Consider the following 25,389-nt stretch of genomic DNA (forward strand, 5'->3'; position numbering starts at 1 on the left):
AAGTAATTTAGATAATAGGTTCTTAACATTTGGCAAATTAAATCCTTCTCACGGTTGGTATTTTCTGCCGGGTCAGAAATAGGTGCAGAAGTTCTCTGGGACAAAAATCTACTTTGTGTGTTAAGCCATGTGCCATGATCATCAACAACAGAAACTCGAGAACACTAATGTGAGCCTAGCATTCCTATTTATTTTTTTTCTTCAAAGGCTACATACATGCAGAAGCTGAACATGTCATCACAATGCTTTAAATAAAGTTCAAATAAAAAATAAAAATACTTCAAATCCATTTACTTGTGGAAATATATATGACAATTAAAATGAAGATAGGTCAATCATCCTTTTTTTTCCTAATCTATCAGAAAAATATATTATAAAAAAGAATTTAACTTCATGGTCAGAATAATTTTTTAAAAAATCCTTGATGAATAACTTAAAAATAAGTTGGATGTTAGTACAATGTTTAGAGAAGCAAGTTCCAGGCTTTTGAAAAAGGGGTCTGATATCCTTATACCTCATTCTGAAATCACTGAAGAAATTCAGTTTAGAAACAAAGGAGTTTTTAAAACTACAATCATTGAGGTTATGGTTGATGTGGTTAGTAATGCAAGTGAAGGGCACAACTTTTATAAATAGATATTGTTGAAGGTCCTTTAAAATGTTTGAATGGAGAATTTTATTTACAAACACAGGCTGGAGGCTTGAAGTGGCCCCACCTCTCTCTGCTGGTCAATACTGCAAGAGGGATTAAAAGTCCTGGGTACAACGAAGTTCTGAGCACTGGGCCCTTTTTGTGAAATGTGTAAGCATGCACTAGCTCCCTGGACTCAGGAAAAGCTAGCAGGAGGAAGTGTCTTCAAATGGCCCTGCTTTTTCAGGTAAAAGCAGTAGGGAGGCTTGGCAGAGTCGAGAGAGGGGAATTGGCACATTTTTGAAAGAGTCTCAGTGTTCCAGAGGGTGGCCATTTTCTTCTGCTAAAACTGGTATCTCTTTGGTAACATAATACAATATATATCAACAATTCCAAAAATTAATATCAACAGAATGCACTCAACGTTCCACTTTGCCAATGTTCACATTCATCCTGGAAATGAGATTTACCTTGCTGCTCCTAAATGAAAAAGGCAGGGGAGAGCTGCCCAGGCAGGAGGACCATCAATTATTGGAAATGACATACAATGTGAGCAGGAAAAAGGGATAATCTAACAAAGTGTGTTTGAATGGATTTGGAAAGCCCTAAGTGGGCACACACACCCAAAATTCAGAAGCAGCTTTAATGCAAACAATTAAAATATTACCACCTCTTCAAATCAGAAATACAAGGTCTCCTACCAGGAGAAATCCATTGCTACCACTCTATGCCTATCCTTTGAGAAGGTCAAATCGAAATTCGGATTAGAAATACTTCCACAGAGGGTGTGAAGACCTAGAGTTGGATTTATATCCTGAAATACTCAACTGTGATTATAGTTTTCATGTTCGGCAACCCAACTATTATTTTCCTTTTATCGCAAAAAAAAAAAAAAAAAAGTTTAAAAAGGAAAAATAAAAGATGTGTGTGCTGTCAGTGCAGAATCAGATTAAGTATGGTTTTTCTTTTCCCTGGGATAGAAAAAAACAATGCCCAGTGCACAGTGTGAAGGAATGTGTCACAACAAATAATCAAGACAGGTTTCACCAAGCTAGTATTCCTCCAAGTACAGTGTAGTTTTCAAAAGCAGTATTGTCACGATTAGGCATATTCTCATTAACTAGGTACAGCAGAGCTACTTAAAGGGAAACCGATTTCTTGTGCCTCAATGAAAGGGGAGTGTAGAAAACAATAATTAGACTGAATAAGGAAATTTAAAAGGACAAAAAAAAAAAAAAAAAACCAACCCAGAGTGAAAAGAACAGAGAATTTAGAAGGCAAAAAAAAAAAAGCAAGTAATGTGATGGTAGAAACCCACACAGTCCCCCCCCACCCCACCTGCCACTTTGAGCCCTAATTGCCCCATCTGCAAGGACAGAAACCCACTCTAAATGGACCAGCATCGAGCTTCGGCAAGTCTTCTCTTCACTCTCCCTCCTGTTAAGACCGTTTCCAAAACCAATCAGCAAAGGACAAAGAATTCTTTACAGAGTGTGCAATTAGTGTTTTCCACGTCCACCTTCAAAAGCATGATGCTCTTCATGGGCTAAAGGACAGAAAAAAACAAAAAAGAAAAAAAGGAAAGAAAACTTTAAGCAAAGGATGGGGCAACCCTTCTCTAAGGCATCTCATTCAGTTTCCCCAAAGGCTGGCAAGAACGCAAATACCTTTTTGTGCCAGTAACTGTTAGCTAAGGCGTGCATTTCCTGAGAAACGTAATCATGAAAATTAAAACAAGGAATAAACAAGCAATGGGCATGCTGCCTGTTTCTGCTTGCTGTGCCGAGAGGATGAGTAATCCCCACAAGCTGATGAAGAGAATATGCGGGGCCTCCAATGCTACGGGGGTGGGGGGTGGGGGGAATGCACCCCACGGGATGCATGGGGTGGGGGAACCCAATGTTACCCACACCAGGGCCATGCACAGACCTATCTTTAGAAATAAAACAAAACAAAAACAAAGCAAAGCAAAGAACAACACAAGGGGGTAAGCAATCCTATCACATCCCCCCACCTCTGAGCACCCTCTGTGGGAAATGAAATTTCATAAAACGGATGGGTCTTTTATTTTTTCCAATCATGTTTTTAATTTTTTTTTCCAGTCCTATTGTCTGGCTTGCAAAATCACTAATTATAGTTAGGGACCCTAGAATAAAAAGCTGCGCTATCAAAAATATTTTTCAAAGACTTAAAGTGTTATAAAGTAGAAGTGGGAAATGAGACATTCATAATATATATGCCATTTTCTCCAAGGCAAAAAAGGCCAAGTGTGAAAGTCCACTTCCTGGAATCTGACTAACCATCACCATGAAGGAAGGGCAGATCCTCTTCTCTTGAGGGGAAAAGTCACTGCAGCTTGGGTCTGATAAAGCCGAAGGCAACTCAGAATTCTCTGTGCTTTGTCTCCCTACACCCTCCCCCTATGGGCAGTGAATGACGTCCTTGGAAGGCATGGATGGGCTGGCCCATTTCACCTGTCAAGCCCCTTCCATTTCTCTGTTTTTAATATAGACTAAATTCTTCAGACTAGTGTCTAAAGGGGTGAAGTGGTGGGCAAAGGGACCATTTTCCCTTCAGGATCATCCTGGATGTTCGCCCCAACCTGTTCTTCACTTGGATAAAACCCTGGCAGAAGCATACCTACAGCTCCCAGGGTTACCGTGCGTTGGCCAAATTCCTAAGGAGAGCCTACAATCCCAAATGATTGAACTGAGTGCTTCTCGCATGTACAACTTTACAAATATTTCACTTTTTTTTTTCTCTTTAGAACAGATTTTTAGGGTCGGTACCGAAGCAAATATGGTCTGTTCTGCAGTAAAATATACAGTGCTGCGGGGTCAAGTGGAGGAAGCCCAGACCTCTTAGCGACGCCAGGCTCCAAGTGATAAATCGAGAGATTATGGGCTGTCCGGAGATTTTTATGACTCTGAGTGCGAGGGACAGTCTGTGGTGGTCATGGCTGAGATACTGAAGTCCTGTCACTGTGATGGGCTATGAAGCTAGCAGAATAGAACCTTCAGAACTGGGGGAGTTCTGTGAGACAGAAGTTCTTTTTCAGCCTTGGGTGAGCCTTGGTGGAAAGAGAAGATAGAATTCTTGAAACCAGGAGTCAAGAGAACTTGCTCCGGAAAGGGGCAGAGAATAAATATTTTACGCTTTGCAGGCCACATGGTCTCTGTCCCAACGATGAACTGTGCCACCGTTAGGACTAAGGCAGCCATTCACAGTATGTGCACAAACGGGCACCGCTAGGTGCCAATACACTTTATCTATATATGGACACGGAAATTTGAATTTCATACAATTTTCATGTGCTACAAAATGTCGTTCTTCCCTTGATTTTTTCCAACCATTTAAAGATGTGAAAACCATTCTTAGCTGCAGCCCCTACCAAAGAAGGCAAGGAGGGGGCAGATTTGGCAAAGGGTTCATAGTGCGCCAACCTCCGCTCTAAATAATTCTCACATCAGAAAAGATGCCATTCAGCTGCTCTGAAGAACATAACAGAATGGGTGTGGGGGGAAGGGGAGCACTGGGGTGGGGGGAGGGGTCTCTACACTGTGAGTGTCTCCATCAAATAATTAATCTATATCCAAATCCTGTATAACTTAACAACAGCCCACTCCTCATCTCCCCTGCTGGAGGCCTTGACCGAATACGCTTGGGCTCTTTCTACATAGAAAATCTGCCATGTCACCTGGCTTCTGTATACTTGTGAATACTTAACACCAGGATCCTATTAACAAGACAGAATAAAAGCATGGAGTTGGCCATTCCTAACTTAGCTCACCCTACGACTGTTCTTCATCATGCTGTGATGAAGATTTCTGCCCAAACCTCATTTTTCCAAATCAATTCTGCAGCACGTGGTGTATAATAATCCTACTGAGTAAAGGACTGCCTGCTTTATATAAAATAAAGAGAATTGCTTGTTTTTTCCAATTCAAATTTTTATCTGAATAATCTTTGAGTCTTTAAATGTTAATTTATGCCATTAAAATATGGATTTCTACAGAGACCCTAGCCAGTTCTGCATTACTCACAAACTTCACAATGGCATCTATCTTTAGGTCATCTATTCAGCTTGATTCAACTGGTCAGGTTGCCACTTCTCCCCCTTATTTGGCTTGCCCTCCCCCTCCCCCCAAGCCATCACAACAACTAAGCAGTGACTCATCCTTGTTCAGTCTTACCTGAGTATTACCACTGCCCTAACAACTAGGCTAATCACTGTGAGGCTTAATTTTCTAGTGAAATACTCCTATCATCTTGGACCTGCTGCTAACCGTGTTACTTGGAAATTTAATCAGAGAATTTTGAAGTAGAAGGAACCTTGGAGATCATTTAAGACCAACCTCCTCAATATTTTGATGAGAAAGTAAAAGGACGAGAAGGTGTGACCTGCTCGAGGTCACACAGTTGAAGGGGAACAAAAATTCAAAGTGCCTGACTTGATGATTCCAAATTGCTTCTCTCCTCTTTTGAGTCAAATGTGGGGCTGGTTCAAAGGTGGTAAAGAATGCTGTAGCCCCATTCATAAATGGCCCTGAAATACACTTCCTTCCAGAGAGTTAGTCTTGTGAAGTAGAAAAACAAGAAAAGACCCTTGGTGACCTTTCAATTAATATCTGGGTTGAAAATACAACTAATGTTCCCCAAGGACTGAAAATTGCATCTACAAATGTGCAATTTCCACACTGCACAGCCAAGAATCAACTTCTGCAGGGCCATCTTTCTGTCTCTTTTATTTAAACTTTCATTTAAAATTCAGAAGCTAAGCACTTGCTGAATATCTGCAGCAACATATCAGTCTTGTTACTTAAAATCTAAATCATTTGGTCTGTGATTTTATGACTCCTTCGAGGGAGGCCTTTGTTTTAATAACTTCTATCATACCAAGACAATCCCAAAAGAACATTTGATTTTTTTTCTCCTTTTTGGCAAGGGGTTGGGAAAAGTGAAACAATAATGGAGTGTATTCCAACAAGACTAAGATGCACTCCCCAGCCCACATCGGAAGACCCCTGGATTCAATAATACATCATAGTTTAATTGGGAGCCTTTTATTTTTCTTTCTTAGTAATTGTAAAATAATACTTATCATCAAAGGCATCTTAGAGTCAATGAAATGCCACACAGTTAAAAAAAAAACTGGGTTATTGACTCTTGGAATGGTTTGGAAAACAGGAATTTATCAGATGTATGTGTAGGACTGTCAATACTTTTCTTGAACTCACTGTTAAAAGTGTAACCTGCAGTTTGATCTACCAAACATTCGTTTAATAGCAGTAAGCTGTTTTCATTATGAAAAAGATGACTTTTTCAAAAGAGCACACAAAAGCAATGAACATGAATCATGATGGAAACAATGGGTCCACACACCTATTCATACTGTTAACATTTCACCACTGTGCGTGAATTCTCTTTCGTTCTGTGTCACGGCCTTCCATAATGAGGAAATATTAGCATTTCAGTAGAACATTCAATCACCCCTGCTCTCAGAACAAGAGGTTCTCCACAAATACAGATGTTATACATTATAAATTCCTGTTTATGAAGGGATGATTGAATATCTACCTGCCAGCTCATATAATAACATTTTTGTTATTGTTGCTTCAAATAGAAGGTAATTTTTTTCTGAGAATGACAAATTTAAGATCAGGTTTAAATTTCTGAAATAACAAATACAATACGTATCACCTTTTCTGAAACATGTGTTTAGGTGACAATAAAATCGCATTTTAATTTCTTGAGACTGAACTTTTTTTTTTTTAACACGTGTATTTTATTGCATTATTTTCTGAATTATAGAATTTTGAGTGATTCTGCCTTCACCTCATTTGCAACATAGTCTCTGTCTTTAAAAGTAATGATAGAATAAGCTAGAAAATAATAACTGAAAATAAAGCACTTACGTTTATAAAATACTGCTTTAAAAGATATGTGGGGCAGAAGTTCATAGATCTTTTCTAACACGGTCGCTTCACCCACTAAAGAGGCGTTTACATTCCAGACTTGGACAACATCTTCCCGGTCCCGAACGCTGACACTGACTCCTATTACTTCGTCATCTGAGGGGAAGGCGGGGAAGAAAGAAATGAGTGATAATTCCAAGTCTGTCTGTATTGTTTTTTTAAGCACTTATCATCTTAGCTGTAAGTTATGGATAAGATAATAAGAAGAAGGTGGCACAAGAGAACACATAATAAACACTGTTTCTAAGGGGAACCGCTGGACAAAAAGCAAGTTAGTGGACAAAAGCTGCAACAGGTACATCACATTTATCTAGGGACTTAGATAAACATCATGTTCCAGGCAAATGAATTTTCCAGATAAGTAATTTATCCTTTTTTAACATGTTACCAAAGCTTTTTGACTTATTTCTTAGTCTGTTTTGATGAGACTTTTTCTAAAATGGGTTGCATAATGCTCTGTCCTCTGAAAGCCAAGTGAACTCAAATGAGCTTTTCCTCGATGCTTGACTGTCTTTGTTAAGAACAGCAAGTATTTCTCTCCTGACTTCCTGCCAAGTGTTCAGAGATCGTGGGGTGGTTAGTGCTATTTGCCTCAATACTAACTGGACCCAGACTGTGTGTTCCAAGCTGCTCATTCCGTTTTTGTGTGGTTTGCTTGTCTGCTCCTTCCCTTTTCATTCTTTCTGCTCTCCAGTGCTTCTCTCCAGCCATTCCCCTTCAGGTTTTGGCATTTTTGAACTTTGGGCTAGGGAACCAATGACCATCTGTCAGCACTGTATATAAAGGGACAGTAAATATCTTCTGAGTGTGACTCTGCTATTCTAGTACTTCTGTGAATGGACATTAAAGCATTCATCAATACTGATTAATGTAGGTCTTTCATTTATTTTTAACTAAATTCTGGGTTGGGGGCCACTCTGTAGATATTTGGGAATGGTGGCTAGATAAGGAAGGCTCTGTACCATCATATGCTTCCTTGTACCCACTTTGTGTCTGTTAATTTGTGGCAAAATGACAGGAATAAAGGGTTTTGACTCCCACTTTATGTGCTCATGCCACACCAATGAAACAGGGTCGGCTCTCTGTACTTACATGCTCAGCATCTATAAGTAAAATGTGAAAGATGAGCATTATCAAAATTAGGAAATTTTGCTTTAGTTAATATGCTTTTTCTAATTTGCCTGATTTGCTCTAAATCTGTGCATCTAAATATTTATACCATCAATTTTTCCAATTGTCTTCTGGGGGTTAAAACATTCTAGTATTTTGATACAATTTAAAAGAGGGCATGTCTAATTTACTAAAGGAATTCATCTTTTGTAAAATAATTCCTTTGTTTCCTCCTTCCTTCCCTTTCCTCCTTCATTCCCTCCCTCCTCCCCTCCCTTCTTTCCTTCTAAATGTGTATGACTTGACACTAAATGATGCCATTTATTTCAGTGTTTGAAAACAGGCGAAATCAGCTTATGGTATCAGAAGCCAGATTGGTGACCACCTTTGGAGGAAGGGAGGGGAAGGAGGGATTCTGGGAGGTGAGTAATGTTCTGCTTGCTCCCTGATCTGGATGCAGTTATGGGGATCTGTTGACTTTGTGACTATTTATCAAGCTGTACACATTACAATTTGTGTACTTTTTGGTATTTTTGTCACATTTAAATCAAAATTTCCAAAAAAATAAATAGGACCTGATCCCGGCCATCCCTTAGCCAAGAGAAACATTGTTGCGTCAAAAATTTGTTTTAGTTCAGGTTTCTTATTTTTGAATTTACGCCTTCAACGGACACTTGCTCGACCTCACTACCAGAACTGCTATGTGAACGGAAAATCTGCGAGTGAAGAGGGAAGCCCCACGCATGCCATTCTCATTACCCTTTTCAAGAATGGCCATGAAGACACTAGATCAGCCTTTCAGGGAAACAGCGGCATTCTCCGGTCTTTGGGGATGGCCCATTTCTACACTCTTGGCCAGAGGGTTGTAAGTGATGGCTGCTGGATCTGCTGAGCCGTCAGCATTTCAGTTTGGCTTGGCTTTTGGTAACTAGGCGGCTCCGACTAGCATAGCGCTTTCAGAAGCGCATGGTCAAAGGCTGCAACTCTTATGCAAAGGCAGATCCATCAGCAATCATGTAATATTCATAAGTAGAATCGACCAGCAAAACCCTAATTATTTTAGGGTGCTGGCAGTATAAGAGCTAGGAGGAGCCGCTGTTTAAAGATGGGGGAAGTGAGGCCCAGAGAGACTGGCTGACTTGCTTCAGGTGGTAGAGTGGGGGTAGTGGAAGAGCTAATGCTTAATAGACAGTTAATGGTGCACCAGTTTCCTAAGTCAACCACGGAATAACAGGCCCTCTTTACTCAATCCTGCCTGTTTATTATTAGACTATTTTCCCGGGTTCTGGAAACAGGAATAATTCGCACAGGAAACTTCCTCTCCCAGGGATTAATGTGTTTATAATTATACCTAGGACGCATTTTTGGCTCCATAATGTGAAGTTGCTAACTCTTCTCTGTTAAAACAGAAGGAATCTGTACTTTTAAGACAATTTCATCTTCACCCGGGTTTTGTCTTAAGGGAATGAAAGCTGGTGAAATAAGAAGCAAAACAAAAGGAGAATTATGGAAACTGCTAGTAGGTGAATTTGAAGCTTGCCATGGCAGTGACTCAGCCTAGGGGTGCCCCCCAAAGATAGTACCATCTAAGACATCTGGGGACTAATTAATCAGTACTAATTAGCTAAGAAAAAAATTTTTTAACTGAAAGCTGAACAGGTAAAGTATTATTCTAAATGTTACCTCAGAAGCCTTCTGAAGGAACTAGCCAAGGAGAAAACAAATCGTTAAACAAGCAATTCAATTCTTCTTCTCTTTGAGTGGTTTCATGATAAAAACAAAGCAAAATAAAAATGGACTTACAGAGGCTCTGAGAAATTCACTCAGTATCTGGAAATGCCTGAGGACCTTCTATTTGAGCTTCAGGTGTGGGGTTACAAGTCCCAGTGGTGAACCTCTGTAAGTCTCTTTGAGCAGGGGCCCAAGAGCAGGACAGGAGGAAGGGAGAAAAACCAGGGGGTATAGAGGGACTGTGCTGGCCTAACTCCACACTCCACTAGACACCACTCATCCCTCGGGAAGAACTGGAATGAGCAACCTACCCCAAACTGTATTAAGAACAAACCGATACCAAATCTTCTTTTCTTTTCTTTTCGCCTATTGATTTTGGACAGATGTTCGTGGACACTATTAAGATGAGCTACGTGGGGAAAAATAAATGCACATATACATATGTACATACATATAACACACACATAAATATGTACATGTACATACACATATGACATGAAATGCCATGATCACATGAAAAAAACCTGTAAGTTCAGAGTTACGGAGTAAAGAACTTCGAAACGTGTTAAAAGTCAAACACATGGAAACAAATGCTTCCAAGTGACAAGCACAAGCCAAGCACACACGAGCAGGTGACCGACGGCGTGAGCTTCTTTACCTGCAGCGGCACAGTCTGTGAACTGTTCCCCGATTGTCGCTAACAACAACTCTTTCCAAACTGTGGACTGGCATGGGAAAAGAATAAAAAACAAAAACCAAACCAAACCAAAACAAAACAAAAACAAAAAACAAAAAACAAAAAACAAAAAACAAAAAAACACAAAAAAACCAAAAAACAAAAACCAATAACAACACATATATTTTTAGACAAGTATCTTCAGGAGCTAAACAAGTCACATTTTCTTCAGCCTCACATGCACTGTGTTCATGCCCATTATTTGGAGCCCGCAGACATCCCCGGATCACGGGTGTCAACACTCACAATAGTGGCATATACTGTATTGTTTTACAAGTAACTTTACACAGATAGATACGAGGGATCCAAAGTCACAAACTTTGTGTCCATAAAACTTTGTGTCCAAAGCTACAAAGTCAATCTCTAGTGACACCCTGATGAAGTTCAAAAGAATGGGGTGGGTGGGTGGGTGGGTGATGCTTTCAAATGATTTATAATGTTCCAGTGCCTTTAGCTTTCACTGATTCAAAATGTATCGACTGATTATAGTTGAATGCTATTAGTAAAACCCTTCTCTCCAATACCCTCCCTGCCCTCTGTTTTTCTTGCAGTTTATGAGATACTTAAAATGTTACCACAGGGATGAGCTCTTAAGGAAATTTCTGGTTTAGTGAATATGAGAGACTTGCAAATTTCCATCCACCGGAGCCAGACTGTTTACATCAAGGGGTAGAACTTGATGTGTGTATGCATGCATCTCTCCAGAAGAATCAGTTCATGTTCCCATCTACCTCCTGCAAGGGAGAAACCTGGAGGCCCTTCTACCCAAGATCTACTCACGCCATCCAGTCAGCAGCCAGCATGCGCTCACGGGTAGCTGGAGGCCTAAAAGTTCTTCCAGTTATCCCCCCTCGAAAAGTTCTTGGTCCCATTTACCTTCCTTGCCAGAGTTTACAGGCCCTAAACTCTTCCAGAATTGGATTTGAATCCTGCCAGGCTGCTTAGTCTGTGAGTGGGCAGGTTATCAACCCTGCAACATCAGTTTCCTTAGTCGAGCAGGGAATAACAACGGGCTGACCTCCCAGGCTTGTTGTGACCATGAAATTAGCCAACAAATGCATTCAAAGGGCTTAGCATTGTGACTGCAGTAAAAAAAGCTAACAGATAAGATCGGTTCCGTATATAGCTGCATGTTTGCTCCATGCCAGGTGCTCACTACATATTAACTATTAATACTAGTGTTTATTACTATGTTCTAATAAACTGAAAGCAGCCTAGCTGAGTTTTTAACCAAGATGATAGCAGTTAAGCACCGTGAGCTTTCACTCGCGGGGAGGATTTTATTTTCCCTTTTCTAGATGCCCCCTTTGGCTCCGCTGGTCTCCCTTCTGGAAATCATCCTCTCCGTTCTCTATGTCCCACCTGCGGTGTCTTACACCATTCATGATGAAGTTGAGGGCGTTGCAAGGAAGTTAGGGCAAAGGGGAAGTTCCCTCCCACGTTGTGACGTCAAACAAGGTTGGCCCACCGGGCTCCCGACTGACAGTGAGTGAAGAGGACACTTGTACAGACATGAACGTGCTATTATCTGTGACTGCAGATGGCCAAGGAGAGAAAGGGGCAAATGTGCCCGTCAGCTTCTGTTCACCACACGCTGACATCACCATTGTTTCTACCAGAACTCAAAGGCTGGTGTGAGTCAATAAAGCACATGAAAAGGAAACCGTGCTCTCGCTGAAATTAAAAACAACTTATATTCTCTCCTTTTAAAGGTGGGGGGCAGGAGGAGCTTTGCAGGCCTTGCCCGGTTGTTGGCTCCCCTGACATTTTTTATGAAAGCCAAATAACAGGCAAATCCTGGAGCTATGCATCTTGATGATAGTCTGCATCATTAACAAATAAATCTGGTCACATCTTTAGGTTTGTGCTTATAGGGAAATGACTCAAACCTATGGGTCTCTGGAGACATTGTAATTCTTTGAGCTTATCCACATGAAAGAAACCATGAAAAGGTGACTCGGGTAGCTTCTGCCCTTTCATCCATTTTCAAAGAAGTGCTTTGGTTTCCCAAAGCTTAAGAATGGGTTCAAATGTTCACTTTTAGTCAGCATGATGAATTTGAGCCTATTCTAGAAAATCTCGGTTTCTGAGGCTTGGCCACTAGAAACCAGTTGTCTCAGTAGGCCATCCTACCAACCAGGCTCTTGTCAGTCCCGCAGGGAGGCTGGGCACAGCCTCACACGAAACCCTCCCCAAATGGTAAGATGCATGGCCTCCCAAGCATCCCCTGTCTCTGCACCAAGTTCAGTGGAAGAAGGACAAGCCTTTGGTGGCAGGAATCTGCTTCTCACTATGTATACCAACTTCCACATGTTAGTCATGGCTGGTGAGGAAATGACTGCCATCATCAGCCTTTCTGTAAAGTTAAGAAGTGCGTAGCTCTTCAGAATTTAGGATACAGTCCCACAGCTGCATCATTTCTATAGAGAAACACAATACTACATTTTCAAGGTGACACTGTGGGGCAGAAAATCACCAACGTCAGAACAGAGTTTCTCACCCCCAGTCCTGTTCTGAGACGACCAAGTGGGCTGCCTAAAAAGCACAAGAGGCTCACCATATGCAGTCAACAACAACCCCAACCATAGCCAGTTCTAGAAGAGGATCCGAACAAACGTACCGTGCTGTCCTTGGGGACTTTCATCTTCCATACGCCACCCTTCGCATTACTCTCCTCTTCCCTGGATCAGAGACCGAGGTTTAAAATTATACTCAAGGATTAAATGATTCTACATGCGTTTAGTTTAACCACAGATGACATTAAAAACAACAAACAATGGAGCATTCTTCAATAAACTCTCCCTCAGCCCTTTTACTGGAAAAGGAAGAAGAGGAAAGAAAAAGAAAGGGGGTGGAGATGGGGAAGGAAGAAAGTGGGATTCAGTGGCCACAAGGGCAGGGGTGGCGATGGGCAACCAGCTTCTCACTTTTAGTGAGGTGAGGTGGTGATGAGAGGTTCCCTATGCTATCTGGGGACGGACAAATTAATACAAGTACTTTACATGGGTGAAGGCCTGTATATTTCAGTACCACATTCATGGCATTGCCTCATCTGATTCTCATATCGACCTTGTACTATATGCTTAATAGGAGACTCGGCCCCTGTGGTGGGCATCTGCCATGTCTTCCTGTTTAGTATTTGCTTGCTCATCTGGTAAAAGTACCCCAATTTCCCTGTAAGGAGCTACTTGTCTCCTACTCTTACGTCAGACCCATTCCAATAGGGTTGATTCCTCATCCTAGCCTCAAAGATGGGCTTATGACCCACGTTTGCCAATGAAAATACTGCCTCTTTCTAGTCCTTGTGATTGGCCAGTGATGTAGAGGACCCACGGTGGGCCAATGACAGCCAGCCTTGGCATCTTATGGGGTCTGGTGAAGGCTGAGATTGATACATTTGTAGGGTGTAAGACTGCAGCTCATGAGAGCCATTCTGCCACCACAAATGGGAGAGCCTGTCTGAGAAATTACACCAACTCAGAGGAAAGCAAAGCAAATCTAATGGAGTGCATCAGATTCCTAAAAACATTTGAGCGCTCAGGTATGGCAGAAATCAGCCCTACCAGTGGACATCTCAGTTACTTAGAACACTCGAGGGATATAAGAATTTATTACTAATTGGGACTCCAGCCTAAGCAAACTGGCTTATTACCTACCACCCTCACCACTACACCAAGCTATTAAAGAAGGATCCCTTCCTCTAGACCCTGGGCCATGACCTGTCTTCCATACTCTCTATGGGGTCCACATAAGAGATGTCTCTGAGGTTCAACTGTACAGCAGACGTGGACACTCCATCTCTTCCTCTCATCTCCCACCAGCCTAGAAGCTTTTACACCCCACTGTTCAGGTCATTATCATGCAAATGAAAGAACAAACCAAAACACAGCAACACCCCATACAAAGAACTGCATCAAAACTTTGGCGTACAAACAATGACCTATTTTTGGTGAGACCACAATGGGGTGTTCATTGGGGAACACTGAGAAACCTACTCATCATCATGGAGCCCAGGGTGAAGGGGAAAGTAGGCAGCAGCTTCCTTCATAATTTAGTAAGAGCTAAAATTACTTTCCATCATTAGCAGGAGAAAATGACTTTGGCATTCCAATTTGGCATGAAGTAAATATTTTATGAGGTTCACAACCATTTTCCTCCCACCTTAACCTCAAATTACAAGTTGACACTTACCAAAGTGGTCGCCTCTCTCCTCTCATTAAATGATAACTACATCTCAAAGGCAGGCTAGTCACAGGAGGGATATTATTGTACACACTCCAGAATATCTTCAAAAGAAAAACACTTTGTTTAATATACCCAGTATTGATTTACTATGCCACTAGATTATAAAATTAATGCATTAAAGAAAAAAAAATCAGTTCTCATTAAGTCCTATCCATTCGAAATAGATTTTCTTTTCAGTCATCTTTCTAGTTTTCGCTAGAGAATGTAATATAGCATTAAAGAATGTTCCTTGCTGATGCTGGGCCAAGTTCTTTGCTTCACAGGAAGCTATTGTTATTAAGCAAACCTCCCTATGCAACATTTCTCCATGTAAAACTGGTCAAGGACTTTGCTACTGACTTTTCCGGCAGGTGGATGGCATCTAATACAGACCTGAGTGCTGAATATACGTAGTGAACCATACTTCCTTATAACACAGACTGCCTTCTTTCTAAGCCCAGAAGGAGACTTCCACTTTGGATTAGGGGATGGCTTACAGAGGAGGAGGCAAAGAGAGATCACCTTATGCACTCTCTCCTTTCTTTTCCCCTCTAGAAGGAACAGGGACCAGCTCAAGTTACTGAAGCAACAAGTTGCCCAAAATGTAGGACTGCATGTTTGTGTCCTCCCCAAATTCATACACTGAAACCCTAACCTCCAATGGGATGGTATTAGGAGGTGTGGTCTTTGGCAGGTAATCAGGTCAGAAGGATAGAGCCCCCACGATGAGATTAGTGTCCCTACAAGAAAAGAAAAAGAACAAGCCCTCTTTCTCTCTCTCTCTCAGAGAGCCCTCAGACATGGCTATCTGTCTACAAACCAGGAAGATGACCTGTACCAGAACCCCACCATGCAAGCACCCTGATCTTGGACTTCTAGCCTCCAGAACTGTGAGAAACCAGTATCTATTGTTTAAGCCCTCCAGTCTACAGTATTCTCTTATAGCAACGGGAACTAACTCAGACGAAAGGTGGCTGGTGGACAAAAACAGATTATATAAAAATAAGAGAATAAGAGTAACAATAGTAAGAGTAGTTAATAATAGTGGCTTCAGTCTATGAACTTTTACATATGCATGTCATCTATCCTACCGACAACCTCATTAGGGGGCACAGTTCTTATTCTTATTTTATACATAAGGAAATGCAGGCACAGAGACTAATCTAAGAGTCAGTGTTTGGTATGACCACTAGGATTAGGACAAGGATTGGGTTTACAAATAAGAAAGCCCTTCCCAGATTGTTTGGAATGGGCCATCGTACCACTACATTATGAACTCTACACACAGAATTACTACACAAACAAGAACTATCACTCTGTGTGGTAGGGTAAGTAAAGGGTGGCTGTCAGGGTCTCCTAGTAGATCTGAGGAAAACAGCACAAGCCACAGAACAATTAGAAAAATAAATCCTAGGGCCTCTGCCACAGAGTAACATCAGTGGAATGAAATTTTATGTACACTGAATAATAATCCTTAGGAGTTGTTCAAGCCTATCTGGTGTAAAAATTAAAGCCCAGTTAATTGCAAGGAAAGCAACAATGAAATGTAAGATAAAACTCAAGTCAGAAAAGCACCTGACAGTAGACTGATCAAGAATACCTCGATCCCTTATATTAAAGTGGTACCACATAGGGAATAGCCGAAAATAGGTTAGTAGTAACAGCAGGTTCTCAAAGAGGTGTATCTGTCCTTAGGGAGGTATTTACCCGATAAATGGTTTGCTATTTGTGCAAACGATAACATGACTCCAATATTGGTCTGTGGTGTAAGAACAGACAGATGTGGGATTTGAAGCCAAAGAGTTGGATTCCAAAATGTGTGCTCTTAACCACCATGTTATTCCCTTTGAAAATATTACTGTATGTTTTAGGCACATCTTTCTCCAGTTTGGAAGCCATGGACCAGGTCAAGGAGTCACAGAATGAGGGATGCCTGCTGAAGAGGTCTTCCTGCCAGGAGATGCTCTTTGCCACGCTGAGTATGGTGGTTAGCTCTAGTCTGGGACTTCCGTGATAAGGTGGCAGTGATCTGTGTAGAATTTATGGATAAAAGTATGCTAGCATAAAAATCCCTGCTTTAACTAAAAGGACTTTGGTGCTGTTAAACATCAAGCCTCCTAATGGGGCACCCAAACCAGAGCACCTGCCTACCCCCCGCCCCCGGCCCCCGCCGAAGTTCTCAGATCCTGGCATTTCACCAAGGGTCTTGAAAAGCACCTTGAAAAGAACACCACAATGCTCCTCCTTGTCCAAAAAGAAAACACTCTAAGGATTGTGCTAAGGTTTGTAGCTTTAACGGCTTCTCTTGAAAATAAACAGACAACTGATTTTTTTAGTCTTGGCAAATCTGACAGGAGGAGATTACAGCCCAAGAAGACGCAGCAATAGACTGAATTCTGACTTCAGGTACTTATGAAGGCACATCTTTACACGTCTGTGCATGGACACAAAACAGAAGCAAAATATCTGGCAACACCACTGAGAAGAGCCTCATTCAAAAAGCACGCGGCCCTAAAGCAGTCTGTCTCCTTGTGGCAAACCTCATCCGATATGTGGGATATTTGTCCAATTAGTTACCCACGGTAAGCTGCAGTCCAGAAGCAGAGAATCCTCCTTCTGACAGAACATCAGAAGGTCTATAGAGGGCCCCCGGGGGGCTCAGTCGGTGAAGCGACTGTCTGCCTCGGGCTCAGGTCATGCTCCCACGGTCCTGGGATCGAGGCCCGCATCGGGCTCCCTGCTCAGCGGGGAGTCTGTTTCTCCCTCTGACCCTCCCCACTCTCGTGCTCGCTCTCTCTCTCTCCCACATAAATAAATAAAATCTTAAAAAAAAAGAAGGTCTATATAGTAGCTTGATGCTCTGTCACATGCCTATGTCATTCACCTCACCATGTAGGCATTTTATTATCTCCTATCATCATAAGAAGGGTGAGTACAGTACAATAAGGTATTCTGAGACAGAGAGACCACATTCACAACTTTTATTAGAGTATGTAGTTATAATTGTTGTATTTGACTATTAGTTATTGTTGTTAATCTCTTACTGTGCCTAATTTATAAATTAGACTTTATCATAGGTATGTATGTACAGGAAAAAAACCTACTATGTATGGGCTTCAGTACTATGCAGTGTTTCAGGCATCCATGGGGAGGTCTTGGAATGCACCCCTGTTGGATAAGGGGGGATGACTATATACACGATGGTGAAACAGCCTGAGGAAGGAATCCAGCATCACACAGCTCCTGAGACCCTCCTCCTACTCTGCGAAAGTAAAAGGGCTATTTCACTGGAAGCTTGACAATCCATGATCATATTCTCTGTACAATTTTTATTTTTGTTGAAAAACCTAAATTTTACTATAGATAGGAACTTGCAAATAGATTTCAAAAGCCTAATGGCTTTTATAATTAATTCTTATAGTTAATTCAAAGTGGCCTGCAAACAGTAGATTGGAGTAAAAGTAAGCACAACGTTGATAAATCATAGTTAAGTGCTTTTTTCAAAAGCCTGAACGATCCCCCTTGGACAAGGAAAGGTATAAAAGTCGGGCATCATTCATGTGGGCGACATTTGCAGGCACCAGTTATGGGCATGCACTGTGATGAGCTCTTGGGGGAACAGAGCTGAATGTATGAGGGCCAGCCTTGCCCGGAGTCCACACCTTGGTGGGTAAGTTCTCAAGCATCATTCTGGCACCCTCCCTGAAGAATGGAGACAGGGCGGATGGCTGTCCAGTGGAGTTGTAAATCCAAGTCTACCTGGATTTAGGACCAAGGTTCTCAGGATCACCTTCACAGCTCATGGAGCCCTTGCAACCCAATTTCCTCCTCTACAGTTAGAGTAGATACAGTTATTGCATCGGATAACTTAATGATTAAAGGTGAAGTGAGAGTTTGTGATATGCCTCAAATAAGGAAGCAAGGTGTGGTTAGACTCACTAGACAGACAGTGTGACCACTTGATAAATCCCTCGTCTACTAGTTCTTATGGGAGCAATTATGCCCCATCTGATAGTCTTCTGCCAAATAGATAATCATTCATTACCAGAAAAACTGACAGATTTCCCCCTCATTTTTCTACTGGAATGTTCTGAAGAAATGAGAAAGAGAACATACTTGAAAATACTAGTGAAGAAAAAAATGTCGTGTTGTGACAGACGAGCAGGTGTAAAATAAAACAAAAACACCCAGTAAACACCCTCCCCCACCAAAAAAAAAACCCCACCAAAATCCAGACTTTCTTCTGAGGGTCATAGCACATGAAGGAGGAGAATATTTTTTAAATAATAAGCAAGTATTTCCATTCAATAGGAATGGATTTCTAGTTGTCTGGAGCTTGCTTCCCATCAACTGAATCAATGATATTTGTGGGGAGGACAGAAAGAACCCAGAACAAACAAGGCAACAAGGGAAGAACTTAAAGGATGTTTTTAACTGACAGCAGACACAGTAGGCTGAGAGCAAAGTGCTTTTGATCTGCAAGAGCTGGGTACTTGAGAAATGGGTTTTGTTTTGAATTCCAAAAGGGCCTGACTTAAAGAGAGAACCAAAGTTTGGAGGACTGATCATCATATAGATAAAATAAAGGATAGGGTGTTAGGGCAATCTCTCACCACACAGGAAGTCACTGAATAAATCACAAAGTCTGAACTGGGGAGCTAAGTGGGATTCAAACTTGAGAGGAAAGAGCCCACAGAAAAGCCTGGGGAAACATATCAGAGCCGTGTGCACCCTGCTTCCTGCAAAAGGCCCACTGGTATATATTTCTTTACGAATGTTACTACTTTTAAGTTCACAGGGGCTTCAGAAAATGGAAGTGAAAGCCCAGGAAAGTGGTTGGACTCGGAAGCTTATATACCATTATAACAAAGGGTGATAAACTGTGAAAAGTGAATGGATAAAGGAAAAGGGGCTTGGGGCCCCTTACAGGTGGTCCGTTGGGGGAGGTGACTAGGACATGCACGGTAGAAACGGTTGTGGAGTAAGGTTTGCTCTGCAGACCCAAGTGACAAGAAAGGGGGCTACCTTTACAGACGGAAGTTTACACCACCCTTAAAAGGGAAACTTATGCCTGATGTTAGGCAGACAGGAAAGCAGAAGGCTCCTCCTCTGTCTGCTGTTTTTCAACTGCCTCTAGCTTGACAGAATTCTTACGTTAAAGTGGCAGTTTTGGGGGTGGCATATTCTGATCCCCTTCGGAGACCAAGTTTTACATTTGAAGTGACTAAATCACTTTTACTGTGCAAGATTTCATTTCCCCCTTCAGCCCCCACCCACACAGTGGCCCCCAGTGCCAGCAAGCCAGCAGAGAGAGAGGATCATGGGTAACCGGACTGCAGTTCTATTTCCGCACAAATGGGCTGTGACTATAAATGTCGATCTCGTTATACACATCATGAATAAATTAAATGATAAGGAATCCTGTCTTACTCGAAATTAAGTCTGTGTTCGACAGACCTATGAGGTAGACCTGGCTGCAGGACCTTCTGTCTCTTCAATACGGTGAGTCTCTCTTTCTTACCTCGGTCCCCTCCCTTCACCCAAATGGTTCATTCCAGGTCGTTCTATTGCAGGATGCCACCCACTGTGAGCTGCCCATCTGTGTTCAAAATCTGAATCAATCTTCACATCATTCTTCATTACCAGTACTGACCTATAAACCTCTCTTTCTGAAAGGGACAGCCCTCACTCCCCAATGATTTGGAAGGCAATCTGTCATCCTAACTTAATGATCTATAACAGCACAACAACTTCACACCTTCTGATGAGGGATGATGTCTTTTTTTTTTTAAGATTTTTTTTTTTTCTGCGAGACAGAGAGAGAGAGAAAGTGAGCATGAGCAGGGGGAGGGGCAGAGGGAGAAGCAGACTCAGCACTGAGCAGGGATCCCGATGTGGGGGTTCCATCCCAGGACCCTGGGATCATGACCTGAGCTGCAGGCAGACGCTTAACCGACTGAGCCGCCCAGGCGCCCCGGGATAATGTCTTGCTATCACTGGCAGGACACAGGTACAGAAGGAACATCTCATAATTTTAACAGATTGTATGTATTTTTGATGAAGACTTTCCGTTTATGGTAAATGATGCCGGATATCCATTTACAGAAGAAACATGGAGTTTCTGTATTATGTAAATTTAGGTAAAAAAGTCAGCCAATTTATGGGAAATACTGGGTAGAACACAGCCCAAGTGGGACACGGTGTGGCAAAATCTTGAAGGGGATAGCACAGATGACCTAGGTGGAGTAGAATGTGGCAGAGGAATGAGTTTTCAGGGGTGGAATTGCTGGGTTTTGCGGTAGCAATGCTGAAAGGGAGTGGGGACGAGGGAGCCCCTCCTTTGCAAATCATATTTGGCAGGTAGATCTTCATTCTCCCACAAGTAGAATCAGGCCTGCTCAGAAGCTGTGTTCTATTCTGTACTCCATCCATTTAGGACATAAAAACACAGGAGAAATGTGGAAAATTTGGAAATGTTTACAAAAGAGTAAAAGGAATCAATAAGCATCTGGAAAACACGACTAGATGAAAAATGGAATTTTCCAAGAAAGGCAGGAAAGTAAGAAATAAATTTAACTCCAAGCAAAGAGAATTACTGTTGGCTACAGAGAGTGTCCTCAGCAGGGGTCAGTGGGCCGTGTGGAAGCACGCGCCCCCTCACCCCTCCCCCCCCCCCCCCCCCCCCAGTCAGAGTAGAGTGAAAGGAAAAGAATTGAACTAGAAGGGGTGGGAGTTCTAGTCCCTGAGGCATGGAAAGATTGGCTATTTCCACTGGATGTTTTAGAGCACTTACCTCTCAGCCTCAGTCTCTGCAGCTAATAAATGGGAATAACAATTCCTCCCCCGCCCCCATCAACATCTCTGATTTGCTGAAGGGCCTCAAAGTACAAAAAGACACATTATATTCTTCTTTATAAAGCAGTCATTAATAACACAGGATTCTCATATTTCACCCAAACAGAGATGGGGAAAAAAAAAATCACAGACACTAGGGATGCAGTTTTTTAGAGCTGAAAGAGCGAGGGTCCAAGAATCAGTACATAATCAACAGAATATAAACACAGGGGAACCAAAGCACGTCCTCAAAAGACTTAAAAACTGGCACCAAAGCCAGTTGTTCAATACTCAGGACTATTCGCAAATGTTCAGGGCATGTACAGGCTGGAACCCCAGAAGTTATTGATAAGTTAAACGTGTTTTCATGAGTAGGGTTGGCAGCAGGGACAGAATTGCATGAAATAAATCATCGAAAGTCGTGGTGCACAGCTGTCTGATAGAAAACATGACCGAGGACAACACAAAAAGATGCTCCAGAAGAAGGTGGTGAGTAATGGCAGATGAGCCTGTTATTATTATCTGACCCCACTGTGTGCTTTTTATCTCCTTGTGCCATTTCATTCTCAGGGGTATCGAGATTGTTTCCGTCTTGGAGATGAGTAAGCAGATACAGAGAAGTTAAGCAACTTGCCCGAGCTTGTAAGTGGCAGATACGGGATAGAAACCCAGGCAGTGTGATGACGCTACACCCTCACCCACATCCTCTCCCGTCAACGGATGACGCCAAGGGGTAGCATCCAACACCACTCTAGTAAAAGCTGCCAACGTCTGAGTACGAAGTGCCAAGCACGACTAAGAACCAGAGGCAATCTCATTTAACCCTCGCTCAACCTTAGGGAGTAGGCAGCGTTATTCCCTCAGTCTGACACATAAGGAAACCGAGGCGGACAGAGGCACATCAGAGATATGAAAGAACTTCCTAACCACTTAGGGCAGTGTTTCATTATCACATCCCCTCCAGCCCACCCCAAAGAGCCCTTTTTTCTAATTACTCCATTGTGAAATGTTAATAACAAAGCAAAGTGGTTTATTTGTTTATGTACTGGATATATATCTGTGCTTTATGTATAAAAACAGTAGGATTTTTCACCCCATCAAGGATCAGTTTTTGCCCGCATTGAGAATGGGGACTACATCTTAAAGGATCCTTATGCAAGTAGTTCTGTTGTGGTTTAGGAAAGTGGTTCATTTGTTAACTTCTCATTCATTCCTTCAATTCTTCAGTATGTACGTATGTATGTATGTATTTATTTAAAATATTTTATTTATTTATTTTAGAGAGAGAGAGAGCGAGCTCATGATGGGGAGGGGTCGAGGGAGAGGGGGAGAGAGAAGCCTCAAGCAGACTCCCTGCTCAGTGGAAAGCCTGACAGGGGGCTCAATCCCAGGACCCTGAGATCATAACCTGAGCCGAAATCAAGAGTTAGCCGCTTAAATGACTGAACCACCCAGGCACCCTAATCCTTCAGTACTTATTGAGGGGAAGGAATAATAGACACAGTAGAGTATGATACTGTGTGATTCCATTTATAGGATGTTTAATAAAAAGCAAAAAGATATATAGTGATAGAAATGTGAATAGTGGTTGCTTCTGGAAGAGAAGGATGAATGGAAGGGCACGGAGGAACTTTCTGACGATGCAAATCTTTTTATCTTGATCTGGGTTATGGTTACATGTCTGCATACCTTTGTCAAAACTTATTAAACTGCACACTTAATGAAATCTACATTTACTGAAAATAAATTATCTGCCAGTATAGTTTTCAAGAAAGTATTTCCTAGTATGTGCCAACCTGGGTACTTTAAAAATCGGTCCCTGAAGCCCCTGTTTAACTTGCTGCTGGATGCTAATGCTCTGTGGTCACATAGGGTCAGGGAAACAAATGGACCCCTTGATCTGACTTTACCAATGTCTGTCCTGGAATCCCAGGCAGAGCTCTGAGGACCCGATGTCATAATGGAGTGGAAAAAGTCTATTGAGTACCTCCAAAAGTCAAAGGGATCTAAGAGCTTCCAGGTGAAGACAGCCTTCAAAATCAAGTGCTCTGAGGTTCATACAGTGATGACTGCTGGGAAAGAGGTAACAAAAGTCTACAACGTCACCGCAGGGAAGAAGCCAGGGGAGGCCTTTCCTGGAACTGGAGAGCAGTCATGCCCCTGGACAGTGGCCCACGTGCTGTCTTGTGACACTGCTTGTACTTGGCTCCGCAGGATTATTTACAGCAGCACTGTTCTTTTGCTTTCCACGTGCTTATGCCATTTTCCCAACTAGATCAGAAATGGACTATGGTCTGGACTGTGTCTTTACACCTGGCTCAGTGGCCATGCATGGCACTTTACCACCAGACTCCTGGGACTGCAAAACGGAGAATACCAAATTTTCTGAACCAGACAATGGGAGAAGTTCTGAAAAAAGGATCTTTGTGCTAGTTCTAAATGTGAGAAACTGCCTAAGGGACACAGTCTAGATGCCCAGCCAATGAAATTGCTAAGACATTAAAAGATTTAGAGGCACAACAGGCACACTTTAAATCTGGCCCTTCTAGAACATTCTAAACATATAGTCATTGCAAGTAGACAGCGGCCTTAAATCCTTATTCTGTCTATAACAGTGCATTAACCTCAAAAAGGGGGATACACTTGAAAGACTTTGCTTTTGAAGAACATGGAAATGTGATCAACCAAATAAATCAGGTTTTTCAGAAATTTTCTTCGTAAGGGTTGGCTAGAGAAAGAATGGATAGAACTAAGAGCTAACATGTGTTGAGAACCTGCAATATATCAGGTGTCCTGCTAAGCATAGTACGCACATTATCTTACTCACTCTTCCCAACCACTCCAGAGAGAGGTACTCTTGTTATACCCATTCTACAGAAATTAAAGGCGTTGATAACTTGCCTAATTTAGGACGATGGAAGCTGAACGTGAAGTAGGAAACAGGCTTGACACCTTCCACTTTCATGCTCAACCCCCACCTGCTTTTCCTATGTGACCTTAAACTTAGGTAAGCCTGCAGGGGGACGCTGCTGCCTCTCAGAGAAGGGAAACAGAGCTCGGAGCTCAGAGAGGGAGTGGCCGAGCTGGTATCTGAATGGGGACACAGACCCATGTGGGGACACACCACAGTCTGCTGCTCCCGAGGGTGAAATATTTAGGTAGTAAATAAGTTTTAGCAGGTCCCCAACAGAAGAACAGGCCACTTGGAGGCGCGCACAGCCAGCATCTGGGTTACACCTAGTTAAGCGCAGCGCCACCAAAAGACCTGAGAGCTGACACGGGGACAGAAGCCTGGGTGGGGACTGCCGGCATAGCAGCCGTTTTCCGGCTAGAGGATTAAATGTCCCACGTACATCGTGTTCATCTGGTACGTCCATTTCTGGACCTTACCTGTACTGTCTGTACTGTGTAGATTTTCTTCAGATTTGATGCACACTCAGCTGCTGTGGTACCAGGGAGGGATCTAAGCAAACAAACAAAAGAGCAAAGACATAAGCGGAACAAGTAGTCAATGTTCATGAAATCAGTACGCAGGTTTTCACACAAATTATGTCTGAAACCACAGCAGCAGACAGTTCTGGGATGTGATTTAGAATTTAAAATGTGAAATTCCTACTCTGTGAAGTCATGTGTCTGCTTCTCCTAAAAGCAAGCATATTTTTTTCTGTGGAAATTTAATTAAAAAAAAGGAAATGTACGTAAGAAAGATATTGGAAACTTTTAAAAATCACATTTTAAAAAATACTAAAATAACCTTGTAATAACAAAGCCTTTTGCTAGGACTTTGGATACGAAACTGTGCCCAGAGTACAGGTGACAGTGACATCACAGGCCCCTGGCCCGGTGACATGTTTGAAAAACTTGTTAGTTCCCTGGTGGTAAATATTCAAGAACTCTTAAGAAACAGAGTAACCTTGGGACGCCTGGGTGGCTCAGTTGGTTAAGCGACTGCCTTCGGCTCAGGTCATGATCCTGGAGTCCCGGGATCGAGTCCCGCATCGGGCTCCCTGCTCAGCAGGGAGTCTGCTTCTCAGCTCTGGCCCTCCCCCCTCTCATGCTCTCTCTCTATCTCATTCTCTCTCAAATAAATAAATAAAATCTTTAAAAAAAAAAAAAAAAAAGAAACAGAGTAACCTTTTGCCAACTTT

The 25,389-nt window shown here is 42.2% G+C and overlaps 1 protein-coding gene across 2 annotated transcripts in view; it reads right to left on the bottom strand.

Annotated features, from left to right (window-relative positions):
• Positions 1-25,389, bottom strand: part of EIF4E3 (eukaryotic translation initiation factor 4E family member 3) — a 251,077-nt gene that overhangs the window by 178,713 nt on the left and 46,975 nt on the right. The window contains exons 2-7 of one of the 2 annotated variants that reach the window (XM_032411764.1): positions 24,632-24,704; positions 14,375-14,469; positions 12,804-12,864; positions 10,106-10,172; positions 6,547-6,702; positions 171-2,177 (exon numbers count right to left, since the gene is read on the bottom strand). In XM_032411764.1, coding sequence (XP_032267655.1) covers positions 2,131-2,177; positions 6,547-6,702; positions 10,106-10,172; positions 12,804-12,864; positions 14,375-14,400 — 357 coding nt within the window. In that variant the 5' untranslated portion in view covers positions 14,401-14,469; positions 24,632-24,704 and the 3' untranslated portion in view covers positions 171-2,130. Of the gene's footprint in view, positions 1-170; positions 2,178-6,546; positions 6,703-10,105; positions 10,173-12,803; positions 12,865-14,374; positions 14,470-24,631; positions 24,705-25,389 lie in introns of those variants that run through there. The other variant, XM_032411765.1, reaches the window with a different exon arrangement.

The sequence above is a fragment of the Phoca vitulina genome, unplaced genomic scaffold, assembly GCF_004348235.1.
Source record: "Phoca vitulina isolate PV1807 unplaced genomic scaffold, GSC_HSeal_1.0 scaffold13, whole genome shotgun sequence".
Classification (NCBI taxonomy): Eukaryota; Metazoa; Chordata; class Mammalia; order Carnivora; family Phocidae; genus Phoca; species Phoca vitulina.